General features: G+C 39.9%; 1 protein-coding gene across 1 annotated transcript in view; it reads right to left on the bottom strand.

Moving 5' to 3' along the window:
- Nucleotides 1-657: 657 nt before the first annotated feature.
- LOC104510824 (eukaryotic translation initiation factor 3 subunit H) overlaps nt 658-13,849 on the bottom strand; it is a gene marked incomplete at its 5' end in the record, with an annotated part of 51,683 nt that continues 38,491 nt past the window's right edge. Inside the window, 2 exons of the mRNA XM_010153199.1 lie at nt 658-778; nt 2,281-2,448. Coding sequence (XP_010151501.1) covers nt 675-778; nt 2,281-2,448 — 272 coding nt within the window. The remainder of the gene's footprint in view (nt 779-2,280; nt 2,449-13,849) is intronic.

Raw genomic sequence — 13,849 nt, 5'->3', positions numbered from 1 at the left:
CCCCATTTTTTTCCCCTCAATAAGCACAGATTTGTTTGTTCATCATCACGGAAATGTTTAGACACCAAGCAATGAAATTCCGTTTTTCCTCAAGGAAGAAAGTGTAACAAGCGCTTACGCTTCTACCGTTGATCACCAGGCTGTCGGAGACAAGATATGACAGCCGAGGCCTACATCTATTACAAGCGGCTAATCTTCTGAAACAGAGTAATTATCCTACTTTACTCCAGAAGACTCTGTCCACATGGGGGAGTTAATTTGGAATAAGTACAAAAGAACAGCTATTTCAGAATTCCTGTTCAATTTTCCTTCTGGAAAAAAAGAGCTCAAAGACAGACCAGCCACTTCCCCTTCTCCACTTCTTTTTTTAGACTTTTGACTCTGTTCCCAGGTACAGCTATCTTCACCATGCTCCTTACAGCCAGCCCGCTGACCATCCCCAAAATCAGTTCAAGCTCCACCACTTCAGCCCTTATTTAGATGCCCCAAGACAGACTTTCATGCCTTCTCAGCCCTCCGTGTCAACACACATCTATCGCTACCCACAAATATCCAGTTTCCCCAGCACTCGATGTTACGTGAGATTTTAAAATGCAGTATTTCATCATCCTGTGCAGCCTTCTGCCTCCCAAATAATCCAGCAAAACCTATGAGAAAACATCCTTTTAAGTTACTTACGCTTCTGGAGAGAAGTCTTTTTCTTTGCAAACTTCCATCAGTTTGGGAGTCAGCCTATACGCCTTCAGTGACAAAGACCCTTGGGCAGTCTTAATGGGATCTAAAATTAAAAATACAGGTAGCATATTGTTACTAACGCCAGACTGCCTTTTTTATTTTGAAATATCTGAGTGACATAAATGTAAGGAAAATAACTAAGTAGCCCTATTTTAAAAAAAAAAAAAAAATTAAGACAACCAACAGAGAGAAGACACCATAGAAGAAGTGAACTTACGGTACTGAAATGTAAAATACAATCAACTCCATACAATAAAGCTAATTAATAAACTTAATTTGGAGAACATGGGGGGATCTAAACCCATTCAACTCGCATTACTGGTCTAATGCACATTGTCTTTTCTTTCATATGAACTATCCACAAAACTTATATAAGAGCTACCTCATTTAAACAAAGATTTTTTTCCCCTCCAGTCATTATGCAGTAAATTATTCATTAAACTACATTTTATATCAAAAAATTTAAAAATTTCAATTTTAGCAATAAGCTAATTCAGATCAGGTTGCCCTGCTGCTTCGTGCACATCAATGTAACTGATATATAACAAGATTAATGTTGTCTTGACATATTCTACTGAATTTAGGGAGAAATTTTCTAAACAAACTGTTACATTCCTGGGACAAAGAAGCTTAACACTTGCAGCATGATAACGGCTGAAGCATGCCAACATGAGAATAAAAGCTGTGTTAACATTCATGTTGTCTGAAACTTAACACAGTAAAACCTTTAGCAATCGGTGATAAAATGAAAACCAAAATAGACTGAAACAAGTGGAAAATTCATCAAGGTCTGATGATGCAATGTTTCCAGCCAATATAAGTATACTTTAACAACTTGTTCTTTACTGTAATCCAATTGTTAACATACTGAAACAATTTTGGGGCAGCTCATAAGATTGATCGTATTCATTAGTATTTTTTCTGACAGATACTCAGGACGTTACATTTACTTCTCAGCTGGAAACTATATGCAAGTCTGCCAGATATGGCAAACTGCGAGTGTTTGGGGAGGGGGAGGCTATAAAGCTGTTAAATTGCCTACGGTTCTGATACAGCACAGAACATCTGGTCTGGAGAGCTTGAGGAAACACCATTAAATAGGCAGAAAAGAAAAAAATCTTTGTGCTAAGAAACAGTCCAGGTTTTGTATGCTTCTGTCAGAGGTATAAAAAAAACCCTTGGCAATTCGTGTGATGATTGGTCAGTCACGTACAGAGCCAGACACGCTAGCAAGCGGGGTTTGTTAGACATCTGGTCGGGTTCCACCAGCCCCTTCGACGAGGGAGGGGAGATGAAGGAATAAAAATGAAGCAGCTACTCCAGCATTCCAAAACGTACACATCAGGGCTCTGATAGCAAGAAAAATAAACAGAAAGAAGGAAACCCTGTCTAGACTTAGCTGCTGCTGAGGCTGCCGTAGACACAGGGTTGGTATTTACTCGAAAAGGCCTGCCAGGCTACTCTTACAGGCAAAAGACAGAATACAAAAATAGTAGTAATAATATTAAGAGGGGAAAAGAATAATAAAGGAAACCTCATACTAACCGTAAATGAGAACTACAGACTCCTCAATTGCGTGCTGGTAACTGAACTGGGAGTCCAGGAGGGCACGAGTGACAAAAGAGCCATAGTATGTGGACTGGTACCAGCCAACGTGAAGATGATCAATGTTTACGTGGCGAAGGCTTCGCATCATTTCCATCTGGTATTGAACTAGATTAAATAAAAAGTGTGTTTAAAAAGTAAACTTACACACAATCTGCACTATTTCGAGACAGAGCTTGACATTACATGAGTAAATTACATTTTATTTTCATTTTTGCAACTGCGTAGAAGTTTGTTTATTCCCTGCTGGACTGTCTTCGTTAAAATCCAGAGCTTCCTCAGAGAATAAGACCAGCCTGAGTAAGCAGACTTTTTTCAGCTGCAGTTAATTGCTCAGTGATCAACAAACTGTTACACGTCATTTACAGTGTGTATTACCTTGCTCATTCATAAAAAAAAACCAAAAAAAACCACACTGACACTGGTTTTCATTAAGCAGTAAGATTTCACCATTTAATAACAAAGAAATAATTGTGATTTAAGTTGTAATACTACCCAGAATTAGATAACTTTTGGAATCAAAAGGAGAATTATTTAATGAGTATGTGAAATAGAAGATAAACTATTTATGTCTTTTTCACAACCTAAAACTACATTTTCAGTATTAGAGTTTGGGGGAACAGCTATAGCCGTCAGATAATTTTGACTGCATGTATATTCATTTTTTCAACACTTTCTTCTTTTTACATGTATATAAATACGTAAGTATGCAGAAATGCATATACTATATGTAATACCCTATATAAATGTGTACGTTACCTTAGATGGTAGATAACTTTTTTGTCAGGCTTTTTACAACAACAGCTGTAATATTTAAATTTAACCAATGCATAAATTCTGTTTCTGCTAAATGCTTCATTCAAACAGATTGCCAGGATGGAACAGAATTCTGTTCAGGAATGTTTAACATAATCCCATCAAGCAGACCAACACCTTATCACTTATCAGACCTTTTAAACAGACAAGACACTGTGCCTGCTGGTTCAATTTAAGGAGACAGATTTCAGTGTGATTATCAGATGAACCAACGCTCACAGCCAACTGATAGGAAATGAAATGCAACAACACTGCACTATCCTTAAGTTCTGTCTGCAGCTGCAAAACTTAAAGTTAAAAAAAAAAAAAAAAAATCACCCCCCGCCTATGCATTCATTTGTTAATTTTTTTCAAGGCTTCTCCTTGCACAGATGAAAATATGATATCCATTATAAAAGAAAGCAACATAAATTAATTAGAGGGCAGACTGTGCTACATTTTCAGACCCCACTTCATACCCTTTCAAGAGAAAAAGAATCCAACCGTGTTCTTTAAAGATACGAGGAGACATTTTTCAAGAAGGGACAAATATTTTTCCAACTTACGACCCTTTACAGCACGAAGTGCATTCTGCAGTCTGCTGCCCCTTCTCACTGCACTGCCGTATCTTACGGACTGTATCTTTAGAGTGATCCACGTACACTTATGTAAACCCTTGCAGACTTTTTCCATCAGCATTTGTTGGTGCTTGCATTCAGTTTCAGAGCACCTCAGCAGAAGTGACTTGCAATCTGTGTTTCACCCAGGACAACACGGTAACACAGCAGCCCAAAACGAACGCAGCAAAACCACCCAGGCTACAGTCCGAAATCCCGTGCTAGGCTGCCAGCGACGCAGAGGCCTGCCCCATGTGGCGCTCTCTAAACCAAGGCAAATCTAAAGATGCCACTACACCCCACGACAGCCAGTACAATGGATCAAACACCTATTTCCAAGCCAGTATGAAAACCCTCCCCCTTGCCAGATCAAAATAAATTTTAAGCCCCCTTTCCCTGCACAACTTCTTGAACAGGGGCCAGTTTCAAGCACACTCCTTACACAGCTGCCCCGATTGACGCTCCAGCAGGTAGCATCGACGTTTCTCATGGAGGCAAAGCTGACATCCAGCGTGCCAAAGCCGCTCAGTCTGTGAACTTAAAGGTTTCACTGGATATTTTTTTGGGGGGAGGGGGGAACATGTCAAGTTTCTAAATTTTATAATTAAAACAAAGAACACAGACCTCCCCCGAAACAAACTAAAAGACTCCTGCTGTGACCACAGTTCTGAATTGAAAAAGCATACGATCCATTCGTTAAGTGTAGCCAGAATGAACTATTTCGGTTCAAAGATGAAAGATATATTTGTGTGGAAAGCAAGTAAGACTAGCTTTTGACATGATGTGCTACAGGTTACATCCTTTCTAGCCAAATGAAGTCAGGGAAAGGAAAAATTAGGAAGGGATTTTCAAAAGCAGCTGAAAGAGAGAAAACATTTTGATAATGAAAATCCACATTTAACTCAATTTTCAGATAGCTGAACTAGAATGCTCCTTGCAGCCGCAATTCTCTTGTAATTGAGGACACTGTCAAAGTAGAGGTGGTGATGTAACGATGGGAAAAAGATACTTGGCGATTCCTATGAAATCATGTGGTTGATCTGTTCAGATAGTTTCTAAGAGGTGTAATGTTAGAGAGAGGGAATACTCTAAGAAAACATCCAGATCTTTCAAAAACTTGAATAAAGGCATATAATGCTCTTCAGAGTGTTCACCTGAGAGTTAACTGGTAATCAAGTTCCAGGACAACTTCTTTTCTTGGACATGGCATAACCAGCAATATGCAACTGAACATAAGTGTAAGCAGTATCATCTCCACGACAAAGGACTCACTGAAAGCCATCCAGATTTCAAGTCAGCAATTCCTCCCCTCATGACTGTTAGCAGTTAGATGATAATGAAGGCAATAGCGGAAAAATCTCAAAGAACCAATAAAGCATCAATAGCTAACATCTCTGCCTTGGGAAAACAACTGCAGAAATTAAAACATGATGCAGTCCCCACCAGGGAGACATGGAAACTCTTTTAACCAAACATATATATTTTATAACATGTATTAGTAGCTAGATAGCTCCAACAAGCTGCCAACTTGCACAAATGGATAACAGCCCCCAAGTTGCTTTTGTTGATATCGTTACCACTGTTTCTTTACATCTTTTGCCCAGTCTACAGAACAACATCTTTTTACCTAGAAGTGTAGCAGAGCCTAGGCAGCTCTCAGCCCAGCCCTCAGCCTGCGAGGACTTAGGGACGGCAGTGCACTACTTCTAGTGAGGAGTTCACATTTTTCAGTCACAGGCCTTCCCAAGCCACGCTGCAAAGGTGCCACGAAAACGCACGAGACTCCCCAGAACAGAGATGAGGAAGGAAAAGGACAGGAGAACAGCCAGCCCAAAAGCTTCCCCTTCTTCTCCCCCACATTTATACAGAATATCTACATTTTTAAGCAAATAATTTGTTCAGGTGAGGAAAGTCAACAGGCATGCCTTCACTTCTCAGTGCGCTTCTGGCACCGGGAACACAAAGCCTCTCAGCTGAGCCATCGTGCATCTCCTGAGCATCTCTCTGGGATGGATTTTTTTGTTTTGTAACAGAAGATTCTCTCTTTTGCTATTACTAATCAAACCCTCCTTCTAAAAGGGCTTTTTTTTTTGTTAGTTTGCAAACAAAGGTGAGGTGGGTGTGTTAATGCAGCTACAAAGTGTTACTATAATTTGTCTAAAGCAGGTAAGGTACAAAACTTGTGTATGGAAGTTTTGCTTGAATATGACTGAATCGTGTGAATTTGTACTAACAAAATCCATTGACTGAAAACAGTAAATCCTGAAACAGTAACAGTGCTGGGTAGTTTTCCCCTGAATTCATGTTTTAATTAACTTGTTGCAAAAGATTAAAAGAAAATACTAAAATAATGCAAACACTTTCTCCTTTTCTAAAAAGTACTAGCAACATTAGAAGCTTTATCTGGGCCTTAACATATTGGAGGTATATACCCTATCTAATCAATAAGAAAACAACATATCCAAAATTGTATAATAAACCAGAGACCAGGCCAAGAACTGAACACTAACGTGACGACCTGTTCAACCGTGGGACAACTCAGCCACATTCTAAATACCTTAAAATATCCTCAGTCAGTAACTTCACTACTTGAAAACCTAATTTAAGAATAGGTCAAATCAACTGAGGTCCTGAAAGAAAAGAAAAAAGGTCCATATAATGATTTTAAAATGGAAACAAATCTAAGACACCAGCATTTACAAACAACTGGCAAATTCACATCCTTGAAATAATAGCTTATTTGTAAAATGCTTCCAAAACAAGTGTTCTTGTAGCAACCTGGCACATGATGCAAATTTATCTATTGCTAAAACTGTATTCATAGAATCATAGAATGGTTTGGGTTGGAAGGGACCTTAAAGACCATCTAGTTCTAACCCCCCTGCCATGGGCAGGGACACCTTCCACTAGACCAGGTTGCTCAAAGCCTCATCCAGCCTGGCCTTGAACACTTCCAGGGCTGGGGCATCCACAGCTTCTCTGGGCAACCTGTTCCAGTGCTTCACCCCCCTCTCTGGGAAGAACTTCTTCCTGATATCTAATCTAAACCTCCCTGCTTTCAATTTAAACCCATTACCTCTTGTCCTGTCGCTACAGGCCCTTGTAAAAAGTCCCCTCCCAGCGTCCTTTTAGGCCCCTTCAGGTACTGGAAAGCTGCTGTAAGGTCTCAAATACCTGCAATAAGGTATTATTTTTATTTATAAACAATTAATTAAAATCCAGCTCTCAGAAGGCCACATATCAATGTACCAAAACGTACCACATATCAATGTGCCAAAATTTAGTTATTGTCTATTTTTATTATGATAGTATTTTAGTTATAAATTAGTGTCCTTAGTAACATTACCATCAGATGAGGTGCACTGCAGCCTGGCCACATTCAGACTGCTGGCGAATATTATGACATGTGAAACCCTGATCGAAGATGGCCTGGAGGCACTACATTTGAAGGTACCTCAGATGTTCAAGGCCTTAATTTCCAAAACACATTAAGTTGATATGCCTTAAGAAATCCGTTTTTAAGGGCAGCAATGAACACGCCTTCTAAGAAGCCAAGCCCCACCAAAGCGGAAGAACTTGGTACCCAGGATCACGTGCCGCACGCTGGTTTTACGCTGCTGCAGCGTGCAGCAGGCATAGGACACAGGCAGCACTGCCGAAGGAGGTGGTAACCAACTCTCTGCTACAAACATCTGCATAAACCTTCAGCCTGGGTTTCACAACGAAATGATTGCCTTGACTCATGTTTCACCAATTTGTCCTTAGAACTCAAACAGCAGAAGTTGCACACGTCTTCATGAGGGCAGGTCACAGAGTGAAGAACAAGGTTCCTGCTCACTCACCCACAACGGCCCCCTCAAAAACTCTCTCTGGAGCATCCGAGGATAAATATTGTTTCCTTGCAGAATCTTGGTCATCCAGAAGACAGCTGAATCAAAACTTAGGGCTGTGACTAAGATTTGCTCAAGACGTACCCAGCTAACTTTTCTCTGAATTTAACTGGCAACATCAACGTGGCAAATTTCGGTTATTCTGGTCAAGATATATTGAAAAACAGCTAAAATATTCCTTTCATAGCACCACAACTAATGTGGACAGTGTTTTTAAGGCAATAATTTGTCTTTTGAAGTACTACCATGTGGTAGCATGCGTACTGAACAAGTGCTATACACTACATGGTACTTTTTAGCAGCACAAAAAATTCTGGTTTTTCTATACATATTAAACTTTGCCAAACCACATGTATGCTTCAGACAGTATCTTCAATGACTAAAACAAGTTAACAGATGCTAGTTCAAGGAACCGTTTAAAAAGAAGGAAAATTGATTTATTTAATTTAATTAAGCACAGAGAATTATGGAGACAACAGATTAATTCGTTTCCCTCCACACACACACAATCTCAATTAATTGTCTAAAAAACTATGAATCACAATGACTGCATCTATTGATAATTCCAATTGTGAAAATACAAATATAATTAGTACCACAACCAAACTATTCTGGTTAAAAAATACAAATAAAAAGAATGGGCAAAGAGAAACAAGAATTCACAGTTAAATCCAGAAAAAGGCAATGTTTTATGTGAAAAAGCCTTTAGATACTGCTGAAATATATTTCTTAAGTTCAAGTATGGAACACATACGCATGCACATATTTGCAGATTTTTATCTATATCCACCCCCCCACTCACACTTCTCCCAAGACAAATGCACAAGTTCAGCAACTCAACAATTCTCCTATTCAGGGAGAAAAAAAATAAAAGTAAATATTGCCTTCCTCCATAATATTCATTTCCTCCTCTGAAATATCAAGTCAGGGTTACAAAACAGTACTCTATTTTATGTAGTTTTGCTATACTGGGCTGAAAGCACCTGATCTCCTGTAAACTCGGAAGCTGAGCAGACCAAGGCCCTGTGAGTAGTTGGATGGGGAAAAAAAAAAGTCACCTGAAAATAGTCAAAAGTCCAAGAATCATAGGCAATCATGAGACCACAAAAATGAGACAAAATACTTAATTCAACCTCTTTTTAATTGCTAAATTCAAGGATGAAAAAAAGGGAAGAACATGTTTGTCCAAAGCAGATTAATTTTTTCTTAAGGAATTGTAAAATTTTAGTAAGTTAGCAACTGTGGTGGAAAAAATGCCTGCCATCTGTAAAGCATGCTTTACAAATCTGCATTTCCTTTATAAACTATGGGATAAATTGAAAACAAACCTGTAGCAATCACCTCCATCTATGCCACCGGTGGTACTAATAAGAACAAGCCCAACCTTCTTCCGTGAGTAGATTCTCATTACGGCAACCGGGGCTTTGCTAGCGTCTTAACGCTTCCCAAAGCAAAAAGTCCTTCATTTTATGAGAAGGAAGGGGAGAAACAGAAGAGGGAAAATTCTGAAGGAACTATTTATTGTGTATGCTCAGTGAACTCGTACATTTGTAACCCTGCTCACAATTCACCGTCAGTTTTACTACGGCACTGAGCGCTGTTAACTGTGCTCTACAGAAGGACGGGATGCCCAGAGGAGGTATCACAATCAGTAGGTGAACAGTGAAATGTAACAGGAGCATCATAAAAATAAAACAACAGGTTTGGAGTGCTTCTGTCTGGATACATGCTTACACCTTGGGTGAGCATCTCCAGGCTGTTATTTATGACCAGCTCAGACAGCAGTTGCGCACAGGTAGCCCCACCCGAGCTGATGGCCAGCGGCTGGCAGCAGGGGCAGAGGTGCTGCCCCGGAGCGCGGGACACCCCAGTGCGCTGCCCATCGCCACCGCGCTGCTTCACGCCGGGGGCTGCAAGACGCGGGCCAGCACACGGCCACGCCACCTCCCGAAGCGGGGCGAGGCAGGACAGGGCAGCTGTCGCCGGTGGGAGTAAGGGGGGATGAGGACAAGTTTTCAGAGAAAGCAAGGGAATGGGGAGCAGGGGGATGTGCGTGACGGGACAACAGGAAAGCAGCAAATGGAAGCACACCACTTCCTGCACATGTGCTGGCACTCGCCCAGGGCTTTCCGACAGCAAGCCTGGGGCCCTGGTCTAGGCACACACCCACTGAATTAGGAGCAATCAAACCCATCAAGCTATCATATCGTTTTATTAACACATGAGCAAACATTCAGATAAGCCTTTGAGAAACTAAATAAATCTCGCTGACCACACAATTCGAGATAATGGAAAGTCGCACTGTTTTTACATTAACACACCTGACCCTCAAGAATAGTCTAAAGAAGATGGGCAAGACTGTCGAGATAACTTGCAAAACTGCCTTCGAAGGTATGCCACATCACTGCAAAGGATAAAAGCATTACAATACTATCTTCCAGAAATATTAAACACACCTGAGTCTTCTAAATGCATTTTTAAATTCAGAACTCCATTTTAAACTAGCATCTTGAAGCTGAAATTGAAATCAAACAATAGAATTTCACTACGTTGTTGACGATGATCTTCAAGATACAACTGCCAGAAGAAAACGCAATGTATTTTGAAGGGTTTCTGCCATGCATTTGGAGTAGTTCTCTTGGCATTTATATAGCAAGCTCCATCTTCACAGTATCTTACAAACACTCATATCACTTAATCCTCAGTCTTCTCCTATATGGCAGGTAAACATTATCCATATATATGAACATCCATTTGGCTTAGTACACTACTATTTTTATGGTGACTGAAGACAGATTTGATACAAGATTAAAATCTTTATCAAGAAAACAGTTCCAGTAAGCCTACAACGTCATGACAGCAGTAAATTATTCTACTAAAAATGCCATCTGGGCAACTTAATTCTTGCTTTCCTTGTAAAAGAGCAAGAAGATGCTATCTCATTTCCTAATAAACATCAAATGCCTAATGAAAGCATCAAATGTTTTCTATTAGGAATGCATTCCCATAAACCTCAGCACCTTGAAGCCTTTATTTATACCATTTTTGTCCAATGAGTATCATTCTAGTTGCTAAAATGCAAAGTAGGATTAAAGGCATGAAAAGGAATCAGCATGGTCAAAACAACTGTATGTTAGAGTAACCTCATATCTGACTCGGCACCTCTTTTAAAAAAGAAAAAAAAATATTTTTTAATGTTTAGTAGTACAATTTCCCTAAGTTTCTTTACTGGCCATTGATCTTTGCTTTTTGACTCTAGTGAGGCTACATTAATAGGTAAGAGCTCGCTCTTTGCAAAATATTATCAACACAACTACCTTAGTAGAAAGTCATTAAGCATGCAATAACACCCAAACGTGTGGTGAAAATCTAATTCCTTTCCTACATAAATGTCAATCAGATTAATGTATTTTTATGAAATTTTTCTATTACATAAATGCTCAGAGAGGTTATTAAATTATCCAGAAAAAATTGGAAATGTTTAAAGATTAATGAATTACGCGGTCATTTTTATTTTTTAAAATTAACACAGATTTTCATATTCAACATTCTGAAAGCAGAATGGGGACAGACACTGGAATGGGAACTACTGAGCAATCACTGCACTTTGAAAATCAGTCATGTCATACGGTACACATCACAAGAAAGACAGTCTCATTTCGTTAATAACTCTTCAGTAAGTGAAGAAAAGCAACAGTGACTTCACATAAGGGGTTTGGGGGCTTTTAAACCCCCACCTGTCCTTGAAAAGCAGGAAAAAAACTTCGGGTTTTTTTGTAAAGCTTCAAAGTTTGGGCATCTTGTACCACTCAATGTTTCCATTGCAAAAAATCAAAAGGGCAGGGAGAAGAGGAGGGACACTTTCAACAGCTTGCTTAAAGCCAAAACACCCACCTTGTCTTACCAGATACAACGAAGCAAGTGGTTTACTGACGCCTTGGTATTAAATATCCACATGTCTGTTTTGAAGACTCTCACACTGTTCTTAAGTTTCAAGCTCACAAAATGTGGTCCGAACGCTGAAGCTGACACAGCTCCCACGCAACAGTTTTCCTGAATTGTCCTTACAGTAAATCAGGATTCATTAAAAGAAAAATCATTGCTACAGGCTGTTTCTTCAGTCGAAAGTTACACAAGGTGTTTGTTTCCTGTGACCTCCATCAGTCCATCATGTAGGGATAACACCGTTTAACATTTAGCAGGGAAAAATCAATCAAGACAAGTTCTAATTTTTGGCAAAAAGAACAACACAGTAGTTATCCCCATAAACACACCTTTTGAATCAATTACACAACTGTCTAGGTTTCAAATGTGTTAAGTGCAGTTGAATAAAAAGTAGATGAGCGTGTCTTCAGCCTCAGGCTTACAGCCTCTTCCCCCAGGGACCTATTTGTGCAGAGCAAGATCTCCCCATGTGCCAGGAAGGCTTGAAGCAGTTAACATCTACTGTTCCTTCAAGGAAGAATGGAGAACCCCACGCAACCCCCAAAATGCACATGAGTTTTACAAAGCCTACCAGTTTTATGGAGCCCAGGTGCTGATACTGATCAAACAGCAGCAAAATGCTGTATTAGCTTCCTTTTCACTGAGAACAGCACTTAACTCTCACCCCTCATTTAAAGCAATAACTAGGAGCTTTGTACAATACCTAAATGAACACAGTGCCACAAGGAAATTTCAATATACCTCTTACAACACTCAAACACCACTGGACATCTCTCCATAACGCATCTAATTGAGCGTTGTTTAGTTGTCCAGGACCCAAAGACAGACTGGGACATCCCATCCGGCCAGTTTACAGAGCAATGATTAAACTGCATGAAAGCTCCAAGGCTAGCTTCCTTTGGATTTCTGCTGTACTGCTGTCTACGGGCACTCCTCATCGCTGTCAGCCAAGTCCTCAAGCCATAAGCAACGTAACTTTTAATTCACACAGGGTACAAGTCAGTCAGAATCCACGCAAAATCCTACCCAGCAGACAGATGAGAAAACACCTCTCCACTAAGAGGTCCAGGGTCAGCCATTCGCTCTGCCAAGCATCGACTGCGAGTTAAAATTGATCAAGTCCTCTTGCTTGCAGTCAGTGCCACAATAAAAATCTTCATCCTTCTTGCAGACAGAAAGATCTGAGACTGACTGGCTCCCTGATGGTTTAGTTCTCGAGCTACAGATCCAACCACTACACAGAAGACAGACAGTCAACATCATTTATTACCACTGGGCAACTCTTTTAGAGAGGGGAAAAATTGAAAAAATAAAATAATAATTTAAAAAAAAAAATATCAACCTTTACTATCTCGTTCTAACACAAAAAATTCTTAACGTGCAGGTTTCTGACAGGGTAAGTAAACCACCCCTCCACCTAAACATTTCTGTAGATGATGAGAAAGGCTTGTGTTACACATGTGGAGGCTCTGGATCCATACTGACGGATGCCTAATGAGAGCCAGAACTGCGTATCTGAAATAATACATTGAAAAAGGCAGTTAAACTACTCATACGGGATAGACATTACACTAGTATTTTATTGTAGCATGTTGGTTACCAGGAGCTGTTCTCAAGTTTCTCTTAGTATAGTTTAGAGTTTGTGAAACAATATGAACGAAACTGATGGTAGGTGGGCTCAAGAGTAGAAAACCCCAATTAAGATTTTCTAGGGAGCTTGAAGAAAAATATTCCATTTTGGATGAAAAGTAGGACCAGTGGTTCAAACCTTGCTAAAGAATTTGCCCAAAAGATTCCTAAATTATCGCAATTACATGACAAGACATTTATTTACACGCCTCATGAAAACCTACACCCTTTTAAGTGCTCCCTGCCAATGGCCACGGTACAATCATTTTGGAAGCTGCTGGCTGCACCAAGAACCAGCAGATTAAATCAAATTCGATAGAGACAGTCCCTTCCTGCTTGTGAAAACCAGCCTCCTTCAACTCTTAAAGCCAAAAAACTACGTAAACACAATGAGCAATAGCATTAGCAGAGTATTAGAGATGCAAAAAGTTATTTAGCAGCCATGGGTGCTGGCAGGCAGCAAGAGCTTACAGTGATGACAGACATGACATTCTGACCAGAAAATCGTCATCCAGAACCAATGGCATACAAATTTTCCACACATCCCACCCCATCCGGCTAAACACCAATGTTAGAAGAAAAATAAAGTGTTAAGAATTTCAGAGCTAATCAATTGAGGAAGTATGTTACGCC

Source organism: Eurypyga helias, unplaced genomic scaffold (genome assembly GCF_000690775.1).
Source record: "Eurypyga helias isolate BGI_N326 unplaced genomic scaffold, ASM69077v1 scaffold16810, whole genome shotgun sequence".
NCBI lineage: Eukaryota > Metazoa > Chordata > Aves > Eurypygiformes > Eurypygidae > Eurypyga > Eurypyga helias.
Note: the sequence above shows the minus strand (reverse complement) of the source record. Positions and strands in the feature narration are given on the sequence as shown.